The sequence below is a fragment of the Thalassophryne amazonica genome, chromosome 16, assembly GCF_902500255.1.
Source record: "Thalassophryne amazonica chromosome 16, fThaAma1.1, whole genome shotgun sequence".
Taxonomy (NCBI): Eukaryota; Metazoa; Chordata; class Actinopteri; order Batrachoidiformes; family Batrachoididae; genus Thalassophryne; species Thalassophryne amazonica.
Window position 1 is genome coordinate 44,628,590 of NC_047118.1, and position 24,051 is coordinate 44,652,640.

Genomic DNA, 24,051 nt, shown 5'->3' on the forward strand with positions numbered 1-24,051 from the left:
CACTCTTTCAATCTGTGAACCACTGCTTCGATTGGTTCAAGGTTCAAAGCAAAGCCGCGCTGCAGAAAAGTTGATTACAGACCCGCTGCAGGGTCCGTAATCAATGTAGAGAAATTAGCATTTTCCTGACAAACACCCCCCAAAATAACGTCGACTCTGAAGGGCCGATAACAGAATCATTAAGCAAAAAGCTTATTGATATCGGTGGATCGAATCATTTCTTAACGATGCCCGAAAGGAACCGATTCTCGATACCCATCCCTACTCCTGACAAGTCTCCCAGTTCCTACTGCTGAAAGACATCCCCACAGCATGATGCTGCCACCACGCTACACTGTAGAGATGGTGCCTTGTTTTCTCCAAACACTTCTGGCATTCACACCAAAGAGATCAATCTTTGTCTCATCAGGCCAGAGAATTTTGTTTCACATGGTGTGAGTCCTTCAGGTGCCTTCTGGCAAAGTCCACGTAGGCTGCCATTTGTCTTTTACTAAGGAGTGGCTTCTGTCTGGCCACTCTACCATACAGGCCTGATTGGTGGATTGCTACAGAGATGATTGTCCTTCTGGAAGGTTCTCCTCTCTCCACAGAGGAATGCTGGAGCTCTGACGGAGTGACCATCAGGTTCTTGGTCACCTCCTGACTAAGGCCCTTCTCCCCAGTCACTCAGTTTAGACGGTCGGCCAGCTCTAGGAAGAGTCCTGGTGGATTAGATGTCCTCCATTTATGGGTGATGGAGGCCACTGTGCTCATTGGGGCCTTCAAACCACCAAAAATATTTCTGTACCTTTCCCCAGATTTGTCCCTTGAGGCAATCCTGTCTCAGAAGTCTACAGACAATTCCTTTGACTTCATGCTTGATTTGTGCTCTGACATGCACTGTCAACTGTGGGACCTTATATGTAGACAGGTGTGTGTCTTTCCAAATCATGTCCAATCAGCTGAATTTACCCCAGGTGGACTCCAATTAAGCTGTAGAAACATCTGCATCCGTGGAAACAGGATGCACCTGAGCTCAATTTTGAGCTTCAGGGCAAAGAATACTTATGTGCATATGATTGCTAAAATCTCAAAAAATAAACTTTTTTTCACATTGTCATTATGGTTATTGTGTTTAGAATTTTGAGGAAAAAATGAATTTCATCCATTTTGGAATAAGGCTGTAACATAACAAAATATGGAAAAAGTGCTGTGAAAACTTTACGGATGCACTGTGTTCTGGATCCAGAATTCAAAAGTAGTAGTTTTTGGGGAGGTGATGGTCCAGTGGTTAAGTGTTGGGCTTGAGACCAGAGGATCCTCAGTTCAAACCCCAGCCTGACCAGAAAATCATTAAGGACCCTTGGGCAAGGTCCTTAATCCCCAAGTTGCTACCGTGTATAGTGAGCACCTTGCATGTCAGCACCCTGACATTGGTGTGTGTGCATTGTGTTTGTGTGAATGCAAGGCATCCTTGTTAAGCGCTTTGAACTTGTGATTCAGATGAACAAGCGCTACATAAATGCAGTCCATTTACCATTTTAAGCAATATGTGGTCTTGGAGATATGCTCTCTGAGTGCCTTGTAGTTATGAAAGAGGATTGCTGCAGGTCTTTTTCTTATCATGCTTTTTCTTTAGAATAGTTTGCCTGCTAAAATGGACCATTTATTTAAAATAATAATAATAATAATTCCAAAAAGTCCTAAATGTATTATTTTTAATGGTGGACAGATTGGGTGACAGCTGTCCTGATGGCGTGAGTTGTGACTATGCTCACTGTCTGGAGGAGCTGCAGGAGTGGATAGAGAGGCGGGACCTCCTTCGACGGAAGCTGACCAGAGCCAGGGAAGATATGCTAATCATGCCTGATGAACACGACTTTGGGAAGTACAACTTTCTACTTCAGGACTGATGTGAATGCCATTTTGTTTGGAGAGTTTTCTATGAAAAAACCAGGAGCTCATAAAAACAGGTGTATATATAATTTGCCAAAGAAGACTTGTATGATCAAGAACATGGAAGTGAAGTCCAAGACATTTTATATACTTCAATATTCTCCTTATAATGAATGGGAAGGTTTAGCACACTTCTTTATACTGTCCAGTGAAACTTCACCACAGATGATAAAATATTAAGACCACATTTATTCTGCTCCTATAATGTTATCAAGTGTTCACATATCCAGTTGTGGTCAGAGGTTTGCATACACACATCATGGGCATGATATCGAGCTTTCAGTGATTCCACTGGACTGTACATTTCTTTTGCAGAATGATTGAACAGCACAGAATTTGATGCACAAGTTTGGTTTCATTTGGGTTTTTTTTTCTTTGCATCATAGAGGTCATGATTATACATACAGGGTCAAAAATACATATACTGCACCTTTTAATATTTGGTTAAAAATCTCTTAGCAAGTTTCACCTTCTCCAGTTGCTTCTGCCAGAATTTTATTTGGCAACTCTTCTTGGCAGAATTGGTACAGTTCAATTAAATTAGTTAGTTTCCTGTCACTGACCTGACAGATATTTTTCTTTAGGGTTTAGGTCGGGGTTTTGGGAAAGACTTTCCAGAAGCTTAACATTAGCCTGCTTTATCTGTTCCACAACAACCTTTGATGCTGGGGTCTTTAGCTGATTGGAACATCCATTTGTGTCCATATTTCAGCTCTCTAGCTGAATTATTTCATTTTATATTTTTGTGGTTTTGCTAATGAATTCTGGCGTAGTCCTTCTCCTTTACTATTCCATGGCAATGTTACCGCCACCTTGCTTAATAGTTGGGACGGTGTTCTTGGGGCTGCGTGCCTCACCTTTATGCCTCTAAGCATACCTCTGGTAATTGTGGTAACTCTATTTTTCTGGTAACTCAATTTTTGTCCCATCTGACTCCTGAAGGTTCTTTATCTAATTTTATTCCCCCCCCCCCCCACTTGGTCAACTGTGTACTTTGGTCAAACTTGAAGGTGTTGATTTTTGGAGCCATCTGTGTTGGACAACAGTTTCTCAGTCCATGACCATGTAAATCTTCGACTGCAGAGTGACACTGGTGTTGGGTAGGGCTGCCACAGACGATTATGTTGATAATTGACTGGTCACCGATTGTTTTTGTGATTAATCAACTAATCAGATCATACTTAAATTGTGGCTTATCGCACCAGCATGCAGCTGTTATTTGTCTTTGAATGTTGCTTTAGTTTATTATATCATTTAATTAATTATTTATTTTTGTGTGTTTTATTGTTGCCAATGTCATTTTAAAATATTCATGCCAATAAAGCAAATTGAAATTGGGGGAGAGAAAGAAAGAGAGAGAGACGGACCTTCTCAAAGCTTGGTCTCATGTCAGTCACCAACATGTTCAAAATTGCTTCAGTCAGGATATTTGCTTGTCGAGGTGTGCATGTTGTTGGCTTTGTAACAAAGTTACCCGTTGAAGAGGAACGTATTTCTTTAGCACTGTAACTTAGTGTTTTAAAACATTAGCGTGATCACATTTTCTATTCAAACATGACATCGCTGTTACAACTTTACACCAAACACGTGTGCTAAGGCTAATGAAATAGTCATTGTTAATGTTTACAGCTATCAATATAAGTAAGTTAATCTTAGCAGCTAACTAGCCAATTAGCTTACCATGGCGACTGTCCCTCTTCATTTGAATCAGCCACAACGTGCTTCCTTCTCAGATGTTCCTGCATTGCCGATGTACTGCCGTAAACGGCAAGTTCTGCCTTGCAGATTTTGTATTGCACATTTTTCTCTTTAATTTGGTTAAAATGTTACCAAACTTTTAAGCTTTGTTGCCAGCTAGCCATGACATTATTTGGGCATAGTTTTTCCGGTGACATCACAGCTGACCCGGATTACAACAACTGCGCATGTGCAGCAACTTTGAGAGACAAAACAAAGCTTAAAAAATAAACGATGACGTCGATTAAATTAGTCGCCAGTGATTTTGATGGTCAACATAATTGTGACTAGTCGACTAATGGCAGCCCTGGTGTTGAACCAGCTTTTTTAGTTCATGGCAGCACATTCCTTGTGGGTTGTTCCTGAATCCTGGCACACTAAACTCATTTCTTTTCAGCTGAGGGTGACACTTTGTGTCTTCTTTCAGATGTTGACAGTGTCTGCACCTCCCAATAAATTGTATACAATTATTTGAACTGATTATATTTTAATCTGAACTTATTTAGAACGCGCTTCAAGAGACATTCCTGACTTGTATAAATCTGTGATACTATTTCTCAGATTTCCCCTGAGTTCCTTAGATTTTTTTTCCCATTGCACTGCATGTTGGTCCATCCATTGAGTGCTCTAAAACAAACACTTTTTATGTTGGCACATAGAACCTACCCACTGTAGCCAACCATGATCCCTAACAGAAATTAAGATGCCTTGACAAGTTAACATTTTTGATACTTTCAGCACCACTGATTTAAAAATCGAAGTGTGTGTTTGTGTGTGATCCTGTGTTGATTTTAGTAAACCCAAAAATAAATTAAAGCTTGTGCACAACTTTATTGGGCTCCCACAATTAAAGATTCATGTTGTACAATGATTCTGCTTCCTCTCCAAAAAAGGTCAGATAACTAATTGAAAAGCCAATATCGGCATAACATTCAGGTCCATGATGACTGTATGCAAACTTAGACCCCAAATGTAGACATACATACAGACGATGTTGTGCTCTGATCCGTGTGGTTGTCTTTCGCTCTGTGTTTGGATCTGTTTGGACTGGGAACATGAAGTTTTAATTTCTAAAGTTTTGTGTCAAATAAAGACTTTTTTTTTAGTTCACATTTTTACTTGAATGTGTGTTTTTGTTGTGATTTCACTTTCAGGCTCATTGTGTTCATGCTCACTGTGCAGATTATGGTATAATATTTGAATGTTAAAATTCCCACATTCTACATGTAAATTAAATTCAACTTTCTAACTTGTTTTTTCTTAACAGTATTGATGGCAAAGGCTGGTTGTTTTTATTCAGTCACACATTAAAAAAAAAAATGTCCAGCTGCTTTAGTCATTCCAAACTCATTTCAAAGGTCACAACACAGCAACCAACTGATGCCACAGCACTGAAATAATCCACATTTGTAATTTTACGATGTATTTAGTCACCCTCACAGAGGAGTGGATTGATTTAATTTCAATGTAATAATTTTGTGCCAAATCCTTGATGCATCCTAAGAACTGACTGAGGTATTTCCAGGTCTCTGACAGACCAGCTGTTTCTGTTCCTGTCTCAAAGTGGAGCTGTTACTCACCATTGCCTTCTCCTCAGATAGAAAGTGGATCATGAGCAAAGTCATGGCTGATTGAACAGTCCAAGTCTCAGCCACAAGGTGAGTGGGCATTTCTGTCCTGGAAGAGACTGACGTCGCAGACCGAGCGGTCCCCCCTAAAAATTGATCCGTCCTGCCTCCACTGTGCATGCGTCATTTCAGAGCTCTGCCGCTCGTTTAAGACAGAGTGTCTTCACTCAGAGTGATCAAATGGATTAATGGGATTATTAACCACCAGATGACAAGGTAAAGCCTCTTAAATCATTCTAAAGTCAGTTTTAAGCAGAAACAAGGCAAAACTCTGTGATGCTTTGAAATGACCGACGTGCAGTGAATGCATCAGCTACAACCCCTGGCAAAAATTACGGAATCACCGGCCTCGGAGGATGTTCATTCAGTTGTTTAATTTTGTAGAAAAAAAGCAGATCACAGACATGACACAAAACTAAAGTCATTTCAAATGGCAACTTTCTGGCTTTAAGAAACACTATAAGAAATCAGGAAAAAAAAATTGCGGCAGTCAGTAACGGTTACTTTTTTTAGACCAAGCAGAGGGAAAAAATATGGAATCACTCAATTCTGAGGAAAAAATTATGGAATCATGAAAAACAAAAGAACGCTCCAACACATCACTAGTATTTTGTTGCACCACCTCAGGCTTTTATAACAGCTTGCAGTCTCTGAGGCATGGACTTAATGAGTGACAAACAGTACTCTTCATCAATCTGGCTCCAACTTTCTCTGATTGCTGTTGCCAGATCAGCTTTGCAGGTTGGAGCCTTGTCATGGACCATTTTCTTCAACTTCCACCAAAGATTTTCAATTGGATTAAGATCCGGACTATTTGCAGGCCATGACATTGACCCTATGTGTCTTTTTGCAAGGAATGTTTTCACAGTTTTTGCTCTATGGCAAGATGCATTATCATCTTGAAAAATGATTTCATCATCCCCAAACATCCTTTCAATTGATGGGATAAGAAAAGTGTCCAAAATATCAACGTAAACTTGTGCATTTATTGATGATGTAATGACAGCCATCTCCCCAGTGCCTTTACCTGACATGCAGCCTCATATCATCAATGACTGTGGAAATTTACATGTTCTCTTCAGGCAGTCATCTTTATAAATCTCATTGGAACGGCACCAAACAAAAGTTCCAGCATCATCACCATGCCCAATGCAGATTTGAGATTCATCACTGAATATGACTTTCATCCAGTCATCCACAGTCCACGATTGCTTTTCCTTAGCCCATTGTAACCTTGTTTTTTTTCTGTTTAGGTGTTAATGATGGCTTTCGTTTAGCTTTTCCGTATGTAAATCCCATTTCCTTTAGGCGGTTTCTTACACTTCGGTCACAGACGTTGAGTCCAGTTTCCTCCCATTTGTTCCTCATTTGTTTTGTTGTGCATTTTCGATTTTTGAGACATATTGCTGTAAGTTTTCTGTCTTGACGCTTTGATGTCTTCCTTGGTCTACCAGTATGTTTGCCTTTAACAACCTTCCCATGTTGTTTGTATTTGGTCCAGAGTTTAGACACAGCTGACTGTGAACAACCAACATCTTTTGCAACATTGCGTGGTGATTTACCCTCTTTTAAGAGTTTGATAATCCTCTCCTTTGTTTCAATTGACATCTCTCGTGTTGGAGCCATGATTCATGTCAGTCCACTTGGTGCAACAGCTCTCCAAGGTGTGATCACTCTTTTTTAGATGCAGCGTTACGAGCAGATATGATTTGATGCAGGTGTTAGTTTTGAGGATGAAAATTTACAGGGTGATTCCATAATTTATTCCTCAGAATTGAGTGAGTCCATATTTTTTTCCCTCTGCTTGGTCTAAAAAAGTAACCGTTACTGACTGCCACAATTTTTTTCTTGATTTCTTATAGTTTCTTAAAGCCAGAGAGTTGCCATTTGAAATGGCAATTGAAATGGATTTGACATGGAAATGATTGTTGTACAAAAGCTTCAGATATCTGTCACTGAGATAGATGATGACTGGAGTGCAGTTTGAAGCAGAAATGAGGTGATAATCTGAACCGCAGCTAACGATGCATGCGCAGTGAAAGCAGGGCAGACCGATTTTTTTTTTTTTTAGGGGGAACCATCCGGGTTAGTGGGCTTGTTTTGTAGCATAGACAGGGTTAGTGGATGCATCTCACGTGGTACAGATCTGGTTTAGCGGACGTGACATATATGGACCTCTATCCATATAATAAAAGGCAAGTGGCCTCTGTGTGTTTGTGTATCTGGAGCATCAATTGATATCCAGAAAGAGCTGACTTTCGTCCTTTGGCATACTTATGTATTTTTTCATGAAGATTCAAGTCATGAGAACCGCTAGGTAATCGGACCAATATTTTTTGAGAACTGTAATTTTTGAAAACAAGCCTGTTGTACTTCCACAATAAGCATCTGTATTTCAAAATAAAAGCCTGTGAGGTTGCTGCAGACCTGACAGAATTAATCAGTCTGTCCATCCTCAAACATCCCAGACAGCATATTCAAATCTGGACATTTTCTGCAGACATGACCCCAAACCCAGAATTAACATGTTCACATTCAGGACAAAATAACAGAATTATGTCTCAACAGTGTCTCACACAGGCAAAAAAAAAGAAGAAATTTGATCTAATGTGGACACTGTCGCAGTGCAAATATAAAACTTACTTTACATGGAATATTGTCCTGGTTAAGGAGTTTCAGAAAAGCTTTTTGATGACAAAACATTTTAGAAAATTAAACAGCTGAAAACAAATTAACCCTTCAATAAAGACTTTCATAAAAGCCAAGAATTTTTTCTATGTCAATACTTGAAAAATATAGCATAATTGTAAAGAGATTTTCCCCAAAAGTCAGCTGTCCTCTGCATATAGTACAAACGACCACATAACGTCCTAGTTACATATATCATTGAAGTCTAAAATGACCAGTTTTCTGCATGCGGACACAACTGACAGACTTTGAGGATGTTTGACATAATTTTCTGCACAATCTAATATAAATTCATTTCTAATTCTAGTCCATGCAAACGAATATCAGTGCTGGTTTTAAAACAGGAATTCATTGCACCATGATTTATCAGTTTCAGCCAAGAAAAAATACAACCAAAAAAAAAAATGTGTTTGTGTGTACTGAAGCTGACTGATGGTTGGAAAGATGCTTTTTATTTCCAGAGTCAACAATGAATCCGAGCCGCCTCTTTGCATTTGTGCTGTAATAACACTGTGGCCAGTGTTGAATAAATAAAACCAACAGCAGGTGAGTGGTGGTGAGGTTCTGCTGCGCGATCAGAACATTTTGTTCCTCAGCAGCTCGCGCGCACAGCGCCGCCTTTTGTTTAACTACAGACGCGCACGGGAAAGCAGGCCCCTTTTGGCGCAACGACCGTTTGTATGGAAAATTTGAACAGGCCTTTAAAAACGGGTTTGGCAACTCCTGAGTCATGGGGCGTCAGTCGGAAAGTAAGTAATTCCACAGTCATAAGATAAAGTCATCTTACAGGTTCTACCTCACTTCTTCCACCGCATGCATGCATGCATATATATATATATATATATATATATATATATATATACACTGCTAACTACTTGTGAAAGAAAATAATTTGTAGATTTAAATATGTATTCCGTTAGAGCGCTGAGCTTGTCCCGCCCGTGCTGAAAGCCACGCCTCTCGACAGATTGTATCGGCACGTGCGTGCGTTGGGGGTTTGGGGTACGTGTCTGGTCACGAGCAGAAGTCCCCGTGAAGGTAAAAAAAAACAAAATATACACAAACTCACTAGCATCATAAATGGGTACGGAATGTCAGACGCACAACCGCGATTCTGCGCCATCGCGTCCTCTGGTGAAAGCGCACGTGGTTTCCCCTGCACGAGACCGTCTGTTCTCATGTTGCGCTTCACGTTTTGCAGACTTTCGGATGAACACCACGTGGACGGCTCCAGCCAATGAGAATGCGCTGTACGAGCAACACGGGGGAGGGGAAAAAAAAGTGATCGTCAGGGCGTCATTCATCCAAACACACGGACGGCCAATCAATGGCTGCGTATTTCCATACGGGGCGTGGTCTCATGTATATTGAATAGGCTCCCCGGGTGTGCGTACAGAAGGAGTGTGTTGTGTTGTTTTGAGGACTCGGTAGCAAAGTGTAAATTTTGCCTCGCAGGCCTGAAAGCGGCGGCAGCGAAACAAAACGAGGAGCCGTTTGTTATTTTCGTTGCGGTTCCGCTCGGTACCGTTAAGAAAAGAGGAATAAAATGCCTGGAACAGTCGCGCTTCAGACCGGCGCCAGCGACGTTAAAGCGGATCCGCACAAGTCCTTCTCCTTCGCTTTAAAGACGATTATGGACATCCCACCTCCGATTATTCTGGAGGAAGGCGACGACGGTGAGCTCCGAACGTCAAAACGAGCGCACGTCGTTTTCCCACGACTTCTTTTTTTCCGTTTCCCGTGCGTGTGCTTGTGCTGTGAGAGACCGTGTTGGAGGTGAAGACAGACCGTCCGTGTGTTTCACTTTGATCCTCATTCACTGAGACTGCGAGGACATAAAAAGAACAAAAAGTGCTAACACCTTTGTGCTGCTTCCGAGACAGCGCAGCGCCATTCTAAAAACGACCAGCGACAAAAGTAGCTTGCCTTTGCGTTAGGATGCTTTTAATTTGGTGTCTGGTTTGTGTTTGTAGCAGCTGTTGTTAATGTGAGAAGTGAACATGGCTCTCCCTTCTTGCTTTTGTCTTTTTCTTTTCTTCTTCGTACCGATCTTATTTCTAAAGGTTGGGGATGGGCGGTCACGTGGGTCAAGAACAGCCTGCAGGTTTTCATTTCAGACCTTTTCCGTCAACTGATGCTGAGGCAACTCGTTGCAATGAAAACCTGATTGTTGACCGTAAACTGTGTCTTTTGTGTCTCTGCATTATTGCATGCTGTAAATAAATGCTGATTTAAAAGCATACTTTCAGGAGGGATCATGGGTAATTATGTAGAATGGAGGGCAACCAGTCAACAGGGTTTCAAAAGATGGATATCCACGACTAATCGTTTCCATTTTGTCTAGAAACTACGGGTTGTCTTCCATGACTAATGGTTGGCCATGTCTGTTGAGAATGTGCGGGCTGTTTGCTATCAATGGATAGTAGTCGCCCACCCCTGCAGAAGATTTACAGGTGGTTTTCTCTGCATGGCGAATGGTTGTCCATCCTTGCTGATAACGTACATTTTATTTCCTAGCAATAGCTAATGGTCACCCATCCCTGTGGAAAATATGCAGGTGGTTTCCTCTCCGTGACTGATGATTGGTCATCAGGGAGGTAATGGCTTAGTAGTTAAAGCAGTGGCCTCAAGACCAGAGGATTTAGGATTCCTTGGTTCAGATCCCATTAAACAGATCATCAAGATGCTTTGAAAGAGAGAGTGTGAAACATCATCATTGCTGACAACCTGCATGTTCTTTTGTATCAGTGGCTAATCTGTCCCTTTATTTATCTTTATTTTATTAATTATCTGTCCCTCCTCATCAACCCGTTGACTTTGTTGTAGCCTTCATTTGAGATGTTTCCAAACCAGCACTGTACCTCCTCTGTCCTTTTTCCACATCATTTATTTAAATTTTTCTGGTTGGGCATGTCTTTTAGTGTGTGCACATTAAAATGTTTCATTTCAATCCACAACATGTTAAAGGTCTGTTCCCTCCCACTTTTCATGCAGATTTAGGCAAAGAGAAGTTGTGCTCCTCTGAGGATGTGGAGGGTAGTGATGCAGGCGCAGCTGGTGTCGGTGGGGGTTCTCGAGGAGGCAGTGGGGTATCAGCCTCTCTGACCCCGGCTATCTGGGAGAAGACCATCCCCTATGATGGGGAGACGTTTCACTTGGAATACATGGACCTCGATGAGTTCCTCCTGGAGAATGGGATCCCTATGAGCCTGGAGGAGGAAGACCTGCAGAAGACTCTCATCTCAGTTGAAAACAAAAGCAAATGCAAGACTGCTGCTCCTTCTCCTCCTCCTACTCCAGCTCCTCCAAGTGATGCAGCAGGCTCCATCTTGGCTACAACTCCTGCTTCCACCACCTCAGCGGTCCGCGTGGATCCAGAGGAAGCTGTGACGGTCACCACACTGCAGCCGGCTAAATTAGAAGAGGAAGATGATGAGGAGCAAGAACAGGAGTGCTTGTCTCTGGAGGCAAAGACAGAGGTGGAAGAGAGGGAGAGCAAAAGTGGTGAGTTATTTTAGAATTAATTTATGTTTAATATTTGGTGATTGCTTGGGGATGTCTCCCCCTCCCAATGAAAGCGATTTTATCAATTTATAAGACAACATTAACTTTAACATAACATTAACATTAACGAGTTTTTCATCCTCTCTTTACATCAATCAATCTGACTTTAAAATATTCTGAGACTTGAGAAATTAAAATTGCATAGTGGTATTTTCCCTGCAGTTAACAATAATGTTTATTCAGAAATGGAGTTTGATTATTTATTTAAAAAAATATTGAGAAAATGACACAAAAACATCTTTTGTCTTGTTTCATCCCTTAACGATCCAGAATGTAAAAATGTCCCGATGTACAATCTGTGAATATTTATGCAGCGATGACAAATTTGTTGTAAAATTAAGTTATTGTTCATGGTTTGTTGAACTTGATTGTACATTTAAAAAATTATCATTTATTTTCTAACTCACATCTTGATAACTGGCCATTTGTTTTTGTTTTTAATGTTTTTTTTTTTTTTCTTTTATTGTTGACAGCTTAGAAAAAAGGATAAATGTGTTCAATGCTCATAATTTTGAAACTCTAATAAGAAATGTTGAATAGTTGGGCCTTGTTCACACTTCCACTTACTCAAAATTCAATTTTTGGTATTCCAGATTGTATTTATCTTGATTTTGTTTTAGTTATTTTGTATTTTCTTGGCAGCCTGGACAGCCAGAAATGGGCAAGGGTTGAGGCAAAGTGGTTATGTGGGCTTGTTTCCAGTGTGGAAGGTTCTTGGTTCCTGTTTATTTTCCATATAATATGGAGTTGCATCAGGAAGGGCATCTGGTGGAAAACTTGTGCCAAATCAACATGTAGAGCCACGTCATTGTGACGTTGACTGCAGAGCTCACAGACTGTATGACACATACCTATACGGAGGCCTGTAAGAGAAAAATACAAATAGTGATTATTCATCCAGATGATCTGCAGAATGGACAATGAGAGATAAGCTGTTTTAGTGCAGACAGCAGGGTTTGTGCAGCGTTACTGTGAAAAATGAATCTGTAGCTTTATAAAGTGAGTTGTGAATTCACATGATAAAGTGTGTAAGTTGATATAAGGTAAACAAAACTACAAACAGTAAATACATCTGTATTTCCTGTAAGTATCAGATTAAAATATAGTGAAGCAATGGGATAATATCTCTAAGTTGAAGTAATATATTTTTAATTGACAGCAGTAAGTTAATATGAATTTTAAAACAGTAAATCTGTGTTAAGGCAGGGAGGAAAAAAAGAAGCAACAAGAGGTTGGTTATTGTTCATGGCTACATTTTAATTACTATTTGGAATAAGACAAGGCTGTTTTAGGATTGAGGTGAAAGAACTGTTTTTGGAAAATTGCTTTTAATGCTGGCACACTAAACATTTATGGCAGTGATTCTCAAAGTGTGGGCCTCAGCTCCTCTGGTGGGCCATGATGGCACTACATTTGGGCCAAGACAGGCCATGAAAATAAAATAAAATAAAATCTTTGTTTTTCAGCTGTGTAAAAAAATAAATAAATAAAAATGGCCTGAAATGGTTTCTAAAATGTAACCAGAAGTAATAACACAAAGTCATTTAAACTGTATGTTGTTCTTTATTTATGTGGCCTACTTTAATACATAGGTGGAAATGTGTTATTTTATACCCCTGTCACACATAGCCAGAATCACACAGAGTGGTGTCGGACTTATGAATCGATGCACATGTGAAAGGTGTTGGATTTCAGTTCCAAAACATTCTGACAGTCATTTGCAGAATTCCACACAGTTGCTCAAAATGAAATGGCAGCCCAGAGTGTGACGCACATGGTCATAATTCTCCAGGCACCATCAAGGTGGGACACCTAGCCGACGGTGGTCTGTGTGTAATCCGAGAACCATCTAACTGCAATTTACGTACTCCGATGGTGACAAAACGGGATCTGAAATGATTTGAGCGCATACGAGGGAACTTCAAGATAGATCTGGCACGGTATGCCTGCTGGTATGACCTGCAGCGCCATGTATAATAGTGTCCCCACCCCCCTGGGGCGCAAAGGAACTGTTGAAATGTATGTGGCATGCTTCATCACAATAATAATTATGAATTATTATTATGTACACTGAATGTGAATAGCAGCTATCAAACTGAAAGCTCCGTGCACTGCTGCGCGCATGATGCAGCAAATCTGAACGGGCTGTTATATCCACAATAGACCTTACAATACAAATATTTGTCCATTCCTTCCCATGGGTGACATAAATAATGTGAACTGTTGTCTCCATCATAACACGGGCAGCTGCCTCTCTCTGTGCTGCGCAGTAACGGGTCATTACACGTGTCAGGCTCGGAGCTGGACGGATCTCCCATTGTAATAAATGTTCACCTTCTAATGCTGAAGGAGATATAACATGGAGCTTGTGGCTGGTTGTTACACCATCCATGCATTTTACCTCCAACAGCGGTCCAGGAGTGTTTCACAGCACAAGACAGGGACATGAAGCCAGGACAGCAGCCTGCGGTTAGAATCCTCTCACCCAAAAGAAAAAACTTAATTCCATGTGATAATCCAACCACTGCAGTGTCCAGAGTTGCGTTGTGCTGCTGATGCCAGCAAAAAAGAAAAAAGAAAGTTCCCTGGAAAGGCTCCATCTGAGGGATGGCAAACTGCCAGCAAACTTTGGAGCGAAGTTGTGCAGTGGCAGCCACGTGCGCCCCGCACGTGCTTAATGGCCCATGCAGCGTTATGCGCGCGCGCACACACACACACAGCATATGGAGACATATGGAGATCGAGCAGTCTGCTGCACCTTTTATGGCAGTCTGAGTCATCCACCTGCTGTCTCCATACACTTTGCATGCCATTGTGCAGGTGTGGGCAAGGTACTCCGGATGCACACACATACACACATACCTATACACAAGTATAGGTGTGTGCATATATGTATATGTATATATATATATATATATTTCTACCTCATTTTCTTATTTTATTGTACTGTTACAAGTATTATTATTATTGCTTATCCTTGCACACGCTGTTTGATGAACATTTTCCTCTACTTGCACCCATCTCTCAAAAATTCTTGAAAGGGTAGTTGTAAAACAGCTAACTGATCATCTGCAGAGGAATGGTCTATTTGAAGAGTTTCAGTCAGGTTTTAGAATTCATCATAGTACAGAAACAGCATTAGTGAAGGTTACAAATGATCTTCTTATGGCCTCGGACAGTGGACTCATCTCTGTGCTTGTTCTGTTAGACCTCAGTGCTGCTTTTGATACTGTTGACCATAAAATTTTATTACAGAGATTAGAGCATGCCATAGGTATTAAAGGCACTGCGCTGCGGTGGTTTGAATCATATTTGTCTAATAGATTACAATTTGTTCATGTAAATGGGGAATCTTCTTCACAGACTAAAGTTAATTATGGAGTTCCACAAGGTTCTGTGCTAGGACCAATTTTATTCACTTTATATATGCTTCCCTTAGGCAGTATTATTAGACGGTATTGCTTAAATTTTCATTGTTACGCAGATGATACCCAGCTTTATCTATCCATGAAGCCAGACAACACACACCAATTAGCTAAACTGCAGGATTGTCTTACAGACATAAAGACATGGATGACCTCTAATTTCCTGCTTTTAAACTCAGATAAAACTGAAGTTATTGTACTTGGCCCCACAAATCTTAGAAACATGGTGTCTAACCAGATCCTTACTGTGGATGGCATTACCCTGACCTCTAGTAATACTGTGAGAAATCTTGGAGTCATTTTTGATCAGGATATGTCATTCAAAGCGCATATTAAACAAATATGTAGGACTGCTTTTTTGCATTTACGCAATATCTCTAAAATCAGAAAGGTCTTGTCTCAGAGTGATGCTGAAAAACTAATTCATGCATTTATTTCCTCTAGGCTGGACTATTGTAATTCATTATTATCAGGTTGTCCTAAAAGTTCCGTAAAAAGCCTTCAGTTAATTCAAAATGCTGCAGCTAGAGTACTGACGGGGACTAGAAGGAGAGAGCATATCTCACCCATATTGGCCTCTCTTCATTGGCTTCCTGTTAATTCTAGAATAGAATTTAAAATTCTTCTTCTTACTTATAAGGTTTTGAATAATCAGGTCCCATCTTATCTTAGGGACCTCGTAGTACCATATCACCCCAATAGAGCGCTTCGCTCTCAGACTGCAGGCTTACTTGTAGTTCCTAGGGTTTGTAAGAGTAGAATGGGAGGCAGAGCCTTCAGCTTTCAGGCTCCTCTCCTGTGGAACCAGCTCCCAATTCAGATCAGGGAGGCAGACACCCTCTCTACTTTTAAGATTAGGCTTAAAACTTTCCTTTTTGCTAAAGCTTATAGTTAGGGCTGGATCAGGTGACCCTGAACCATCCCTTAGTTATGCTGCTATAGACGTAGACTGCTGGGGGGTTCCCATGATGCACTGTTTCTTTCTCTTTTTGCTCTGTATGCACCACTCTGCATTTAATCATTAGTGATCGATCTCTGCTCCCCTCCACAGCATGTCTTTTTCCTGGTTCTCTCCCTCAGCCCCAACCAGTCCCAGCAGAAGACTGCCCCTCCCTGAGCCTGGTTCTGCTGGAGGTTTCTTCCTGTTAAAAGGGAGTTTTTCCTTCCCACTGTAGCCAAGTGCTTGCTCACAGGGGGTCGTTTTGACCGTTGGGGTTTTACATAATTATTGTATGGCCTTGCCTTACAATATAAAGCGCCTTGGGGCAACTGTTTGTTGTGATTTGGCGCTATATAAAAAGAATTGATTGATTGATTGATTGATCTTGTGTGTTTTTTAAGAGCTGACGTAACATGTGAATTTCTCCTCTGTGAAATCAATAAAGTTTATCTTATCTTATGCGTTCTGACAGAGCTGGCCACGCCTCTGATTTGGCTGATTTGTGATTATTGTGTAAATATTATAAAACACTTTGTAGTGCTGTTAAACTTTAAAAACAGCATATATATTGCGTATGGGCATATTTTGCATTGTGGTTGTTTTGTAGTGTTTTTTTTTGTTTGTTTGGCCTTTGGGCTGGGGCCACTGGGATGGTTTTGAGTAGCTATTTGGTTGGTTTTTGTCGCACAGACCTGGCAACCCTACTGACATACTGCAGTGCACAAAAATGGAGTTTTAGAATAGAGGTATAACACAAATGCAAGAAAAGAAAGTTTTTAATAAAAGTGAGTCTTATTTGAAGTAAAAACATTGAATGACTGCTGTAGATGGATATCAGGAAATTGTTCAGGTGAGGCAAAGCGAGGGAAGCAGTAAGGATGAGGGAGGTAAGATCTGACTGTAGCTGGTGATACACCAGCTCGATAACATACATGTGCAAGAATGTTCAATGACTTGAATTGTCTTTTATTATTTGCATAGGTTATATGTCTTTTATACTACACAAAATGTTGAGACTGCTCATGTATGTTGGAATAATTATTTTTGTGAAAATTTATGGTGTCTCAAAAAAAAAAAAATGTACCCAAAAGTATTTTGACATCACAGAAAAACCAGTCAATATTATCAGACATTTTCTGCATGACTATGTGGCCAAAGCATGTACTTTTTCTCCCCGATGCACAGTTTTAAGTTCAGTCTTAACTTTTTGATGTTTTAACCCTTTATATTTTACACCACATGATCAATGTAACATCCTTGTCTGAAGTTTCCTAAGAAACAAATCATCTGTCTCCAGTTTTCTGGAAAACCACCTAGCAAATTCAAGTCTCCTTGCCATTTGCTGGGGAGTTAGTTCGCTCTGAGATTTTGTATGGAAAGAAATGCAAGTCAGCCCTTAGGATGCGTTGCACAGAACTCGACAGTTTTTGTTTTCTGAATTAGGGTCAACAGAACAAACTTTAGGGTTCCTCAAAATGAGAAAAACACCATTATTTCCAAGTAAAACCATTTCCTGGTATTCATATTTCAGAGTACTTTTGAGATATATATATATATATATATATATATATATATATATATATATATATATATATATATATATATATATATATACACACAACCCCTGGCAATAATTATTTAATGACCGGCCTCAGAGGATGTTCATTCAGTTGTTTAATTTTGTAGAAAAAAAAAGCAGATCACAGACATGACACAAAACTAAAGTCATTTCAAATGGCAACTTTCTGGCTTTAAGAAACACTATAAGAAATCAGGAAAATAATTGTGGCAGTCAGTAACGGTTACTTTTTTAGACCAAGCAGAGGGAAAAAAATATGGACTCACTCAATTCTGAGGAATAAATTATGGAATCACCCTGTAAATTTTCATCCTCAAAACTAACACCTGCATCATATCATATCTGCTCGTAACGCTGCATCTAAAAAAGAGTGATCACACCTTGGAGAGCTGTTGCACCAAGTGGACTGACATGAATCATGGCTCCAACACGAGAGATGTCAATTGAAACAAAGGAGAGGATTATCAAACTCTTAAAAGAGGGTAAATCACCACGCAATGTTGCAAAAGATGTTGGTTGTTCACAGTCAGCTGTGTCTAAACTCTGGACCAAATACAAACAACATGGGAAGGTTGTTAAAGGCAAACATACTGGTAGACCAAGGAAGACATCAAAGCGTCAAGACAGAAAACTTACAGCAATATGTCTCAAAAATCGAAAATGCACAACAAAACAAATGAGGAACAAATGGGAGGAAACTGGACTCAATGTCTGTGACCGAAGTGTAAGAAACCGCCTAAAGGAAATGGGATTTACATACGGAAAAGCTAAACGAAAGCCATCATTAACACCTAAACAGAAAAAAAACAAGGTTACAATGGGCTAAGGAAAAGCAATCGTGGACTGTGGATGAGTGGATGAAAGTCATATTCAGTGATGAATCTCGAATCTGCATTGGGCAAGGTGATGATGCTGGAACTTTTGTTTGGTGCCGTTCCAATGAGATTTATAAAGATAAGTACCTGAAGAGAACATGTAAATTTCCACAGTCATTGATGATATGGGGCTGCATGTCAGGTAAAGGCACTGGGGAGATGGCTGTCATTACATCATCAATAAATGCACAAGTTTACGTTGATATTTTGGACACTTTTCTTATCCCATCAATTGAAAGGATGTTTGGGGATGATATCATTTTTCAAGATGATAATGCATCTTGCCATAGAGCAAAAACTGTGAAAACATTCCTTGCAAAAAGACACATAAGGTCAATGTCATGGCCTGCAAATAGTCCGGATCTTAATCCAATTGAAAATCTTTGGTGGAAGTTGAAGAAAATGGTCCATGACAAGGCTCCAACCTGCAAAGCTGATCTGGCAACAGCAATCAGAGAAAGTTGGAGCCAGATTGATGAAGAGTACTGTTTGTCACTCATTAAGTCCATGCCTCAGAGACTGCAAGCTGTTATAAAAGCCAGAGGTGGTGCAACAAAATACTAGTGATGTGTTGGTGCGTTCTTTTGTTTTTCATGATTCCATAATTTTTTCCTCAGAATTGAGTGATTCCATATTTTTTTCCATCTGCCTGGTCTAAAAAAGTAACTGTTACTGACTGCCACAATTTTTTTTTTCCTGATTTCCTATAGTGTTTCTTAAAGCCAGAAAGTTGCCATTTGAAATTACTTTAGTTTTTTGTCATGTCTGTGATCTGCTTTTTTTCTGTAAAATTAAACAACTGAAAGAACATCCTCCGAGGCCGGTGATTCCATAATTTTTGCCAGGGGTTGTGTATGTATGTATATATATATATATATATATATATATATATATATATATATACACACACACACACACACAGTAGTGTTCAGAATAATAGTAGTGTTATGTGACTAAAAAGATTAATCCAGGTTTTGAGTATATTTCTTATTGCTACATGGGAAACAAGGTACCAGTAGATTCTCACAAATCCAACAAGACCAAGCATTTATGATATGCACACTCTTAAGGCTATGAAATTGGTCTGTTAGTAAAAAAAAAAGTAGAAAAGGGGGTGTTCACAATCATAGTAGTATCTGCTGTTGACACTACAAACTCAAAACTATTATGTTCAAACTGCTTTTTTAGCAATCCTGTGAATCACTAAACTAGTATTTAGTTGTATAACCACAGTTTTTCATGATTTCTTCACATCTGCGAGGAATTAATTTTGTTGGTTTGGAACCAAGATTTTGCTCGTTTACTAGTGTGCTTGGGGTCATTGTCTTGTTGAAACACCCATTTCAAGGGCATGTCCTCTTCAGCATAAGGCAACATGACCTCTTCAAGTATTCTGACATATCCAAACTGATCCATGATACCTGGTATGCGATATATAGGCCCAACACCATAGTAGGAGAAACATGCCCATATCATGATGCTTGCACCACCATGCTTCACTGTCTTCACTGTGAACTGTGGCTTGAATTCAGAGTTTGGGGGTCGTCTCTCAAACTGTCTGCGGCCCTTGAACCCACAAAGAACAATTTTACTCATCAGTCCACTAAATATTCCTCCATTTCTCTTTAGGCCAGTTGGTGTGTTCTTTGGCAAATTGTAACCTCTTCTGCACGTCTTTTATTTAACAGAGGGACTTTGCGGGGGATTCTTGCTAATAAATTAGCTTCACACAGGCGTCTTCTAACTGTCATAGCACTTACAGGTAACTCCAGACTGTCTTTGATCATCCTGGAGCTGATCAGTGGGTGAGCCTTTGCCATTCTGGTTATTCTTCTATCCATTTTGATGGTTGTTTTCCATTTTCTTCCATGCGTCTCTGTTTTTTTTTTTTGTCCATTTTAAAGCATTGGAGATCATTGTAGATGAACAGCCTATAATTTTTTGCACCTGCGTATACGTTTTCACCTCTCCAATCAACTTTTTAATCAAACTACGCTGTTCTTCTGAACAATGTCTTGGACATCCCATTTTCCTCAGGCTTTCAAAGAGAAAAGCATGTTCAACAGGTGCTGGCTTACATAGGGGACACCTGATTCACACCTGTTTGTTCCACAAAATTGATGAACTCACTGACTGAATGCCACACTACTATTATTGTGAACACCCCCTTTTCTACTTTTTTTTTTTTTTTTTTTTACTAATAGCCCAATTTCATAGCCTTAAGAGTGTGCATATCATGAATGCTTGGTCTTGTTGGATTTGTGAGAATCTACTGGTACCTTGTTTCCCATGTAACAATAAGAAATATACTCAAAACCTGGATTAATCTTTTTAGTCACATAGCACTACTATTATTCTGAACACTACTGTATATACAGTACACACACACGTACGTACATATATATATATATATATATATATATATATATATATATATACGCACACATTTTATCTTTATCTCTAGTTGTTTCTTTGGGAGTATGGCAGTGACTGTAATAGTGGGCTAATTAAGGGAAGCTGGTATAGTAATATTATAGACTTTCAAAACAAAAAAGGTGATATGAGTAATGGGGGAGCCTGTGCCCTGTAGTAGTGCTTTGTCTAGCAATGCCCTTGACCCTGGTATAAGTAAAAAGACTTCAATTCTTCAACCAAAAATTACTTCTTTTTTTTTTTTTTAACCACAACTATAGATGGGAATCCTGCAGATCGTAACACACCATCTCCTATCGACCCTGACGCCATTGAGGTGGATGTTAATTTCCAGCCAGACCCCACAGACCTGGTCCTGTCAAGCGTGCCAGGAGGAGAGCTGTTCAACCCACGCAAACACAAGTTCTCTGAAGAGGACTTGAAACCGCAGCCTATGATCAAGAAGGCCAAGAAGGTGTATGTCCCTGATGAACAGAAGGTAAACTAATTGAAGTGAATTCCCCCGACGTTGAAGTTGCTCACGCCTGATTTGGACTGATTTATTAATAGATCACATAATGTTGATGTAAGATATATGGATGGTTTTCTGTACTCAATGCATTTATATGGTGTGTTAGACTTGGCAAATATAAATTAAATGGGTTTTAAACCACCTAGATTCCACTAGGTCTAGGCATCTCCTAAATATCCGGTTGTTAAGTGTGATGTAACGCATCATGTGATTTTCAACTTCCTTGTCCAAACAAAAAAAGGCGCGCCGTCATTAACATTGAGAACTGCACTGAGACGCTCGATCAGGCTGCACTTAAACCAATGCACACAGACAACAGCATTAACATCGCAACATAAAACTTCTAAAACTCTCCTGGATATATTAACTGGGTTTTTTACATGTTGTTATTGCGTTTGTTTTATGTAGAAATGCCAGAAGCTCAGGTCGTTTCTCATTATTTTCAGTGGGAGTTGCTGTGAGCTACAATCGCTTCCTGTTAATGTCGTTTGGGGAGAAAGTGATGTTTGCACTTTACCGACCTGTTTATTGTCCTTTACAACACTGTTTGTCCTCTTTGTTCCAGAGTAATATATATAAGATGTCTGAAATTCGGTTTGCGTTTATTAAATTCCACGCAGGTTAAACGTAGCAGACATGGATCATTTGGAATATTTGTTTTAGCAACTTTTCAGACAAAAATATGTTTCCAAACAACAATATGGACCGAGCGACGGCTAGTATTTTAAAAAAAACTTGTATGTTGAGGTTTCACTATAATTGTCGGCATTGTTTTGTTTGGACCCGGAAACAGATTTATTACGTGACGCATTACATCAGAGCTTAACAACAGGATAACGCAATGAAATAAAATAGACTCAGTCGTATGAGCATTGTCTTCTTTATAATTTGCAGTTGTTTAATTGGTATAACACACACACACATATATATATATATATGTATGTATGTGTATAAAATTATACATTTATTGTTCTTTACTTTACTTATTAAACACAAAGACAACCCACTCAAAACAAATAATTGATTATCAAAATAGTTGGTAAGTAATTGAATAATCCCTTATTTTCGTTCTACTAGGGTATAACTTTTGTAGATGACTGATGGGAGTTAACAGTGTACACGGTGATCTGTGGATGTTAAGTCCTTCCAAACCTTGTGCTGATGTGGCTCATGTACCTCCACCTCAGTTCTATACAGTTCCTCCTGTCGTCTCTTTTCAGGATGAGAAATACTGGTCTCGAAGAAAGAAGAACAATTTGGCAGCCAAGCGTTCCCGTGATGCACGGCGGCTAAAGGAGAACCAGATCACGGTGCGCGCCTCCTTTCTGGAGCGAGAGAACACAGCGCTGCGGCAACAAGTGTCCGAACTGCGCAAGGACTGCGGCCGCTGCAAGAACATCATGGCTCGATACGAGGTTAAGTATGGCCCACTGTAAAGAAGGACAAATAAAACTGACTTCTCTGTGAGAAACAAACCAAACTCCCTCCCCTGCAGAAAAAAAATGGATACAAACATCAAGGGAACCTAAATTTGCACTGTGGTCTTTGCTGGCTGCCAGTCACAGTGCAGAGCTCCAGCTGGTGGCTTTCGGACTGTGCTGGAGCTTTGGACATGCAGCCTGGGTGCGGTGGTCACAGGAAGGCCTGTGGAGAGCGCCTGGCTCCTGCAACCAGAGAGGACAGGAAGGACTGTTTTACACTCCCGCGGAAAACAGAAAACAAATTGCAACCTCTTTATCGTATAAATCAGTTTTAATCACTGCGCGGCGCTCTGGGCTGACCAAAGCATGAGAAATATGGGCTCTGTTTAGAAGGAGTCCTGACTGTGCTACGTGCACGCTTAGATTTGCGTCTGTATATTGTTTAAACAGAAGAAAAGGCGTACCAGACGTTTATCACCACGAGGAGTAAAACAGTGCTTCCATAAAGGTGAGAAGTGAGGTCATCGGAGCAGAAGAGGCGAAGTTAGATGATTCACTCAATAAGGCAAGTCAGAATTCTCAACATGCATACGCCATGACCGTGTCAGATCTTCAGGTCAGAGTTCACTGATACCCACTTTAGTACAAAAAAAAAAAAAGCATAGAAGCTGCATTACTGGAGTGTGCGATTAATTTCTGTCTTGTCTTTAAAGTTAAATTAGCAGCTTTAAGCAGTGTTCCAGCACCACATTGTTCTGTGGATGATATGTGTGGGATGCAAAAGTGGAAAAAGCAAATTTGCTCATCACAGGAGTGGAAACTGCACATTGCATTTGAGCTGCAACTTTTCCAAGGGAATTTATAAGATTCCAAAGAATGTGCTGAGTGGAATAAATTAGGAAGTTATATTATTATTTTTACTTTTATCTGTTAACCAAATAAACCCAGACAAATATTTAACAATGTCTATAGTGTAGATCTACAACATGAAGTACAACACACTGCTTCCCAATATTATATATTTAGCTATACACGGTATATAATACCGGTACACAGAATAGACTTTATATTTAAAAAAAAAAAAAAAAAAAACTAGAAATGGACAGGTCTCAGTCTGTGTTTCATGGCCATGCAGGTTTTGCTCATCTTTCCGTATGAGATACTCGTTGTTGCCGATGTCTTGTTTTCCCAAACTTATGACAGTTGTAACTGACTGGGAATTATTAGCTTCAACCGTCAGTAAAGACGTACAGTCTTTCTTAACAGGCTGCCATTCATCTTCTTTAGTTCGTCCTACGGGGGCACTTTGTCGTGC

The 24,051-nt window shown here is 39.9% G+C and overlaps 2 protein-coding genes across 2 annotated transcripts in view; both read left to right on the forward strand.

Annotated features, from left to right (window-relative positions):
- LOC117528581 (zinc finger CCCH domain-containing protein 7B-like) overlaps nt 1-2,137 on the forward strand; it is a 58,361-nt gene extending 56,224 nt beyond the window's left edge. The window contains exon 24 of the mRNA XM_034191209.1: nt 1,712-2,137. Coding sequence (XP_034047100.1) covers nt 1,712-1,892 — 181 coding nt within the window. The 3' untranslated portion in view covers nt 1,893-2,137. The remainder of the gene's footprint in view (nt 1-1,711) is intronic.
- Nucleotides 2,138-9,408: 7,271 nt separating this feature from the next.
- tefb (TEF transcription factor, PAR bZIP family member b) lies at nt 9,409-23,828 on the forward strand. Its single transcript, XM_034191210.1, has 5 exons — nt 9,409-9,664; nt 10,983-11,492; nt 21,065-21,282; nt 22,536-22,844; nt 22,892-23,828. The coding sequence occupies exons 1-4, from the start codon at nt 9,535-9,537 to the stop codon at nt 22,749-22,751; spliced, it is 1,074 nt and encodes a 357-aa protein (XP_034047101.1). The 5' UTR covers nt 9,409-9,534; the 3' UTR covers nt 22,752-22,844; nt 22,892-23,828.
- Nucleotides 23,829-24,051: the final 223 nt, after the last annotated feature.

Bases quoted from the DNA above. Each gene is read 5' to 3' on its own strand.
- tefb (XM_034191210.1), top strand. From the start codon at position 9,535: ATGCCTGGAACAGTCGCGCTTCAGACCGGCGCCAGCGACGTTAAAGCG. The intron at 11,493-21,064 runs GTGAGTTATTTT...CCACAACTATAG, and splicing joins AGAGAGGGAGAGCAAAAGTG to ATGGGAATCCTGCAGATCGT. The intron at 21,283-22,535 runs GTAAACTAATTG...GTCTCTTTTCAG, and splicing joins ATGTCCCTGATGAACAGAAG to GATGAGAAATACTGGTCTCG.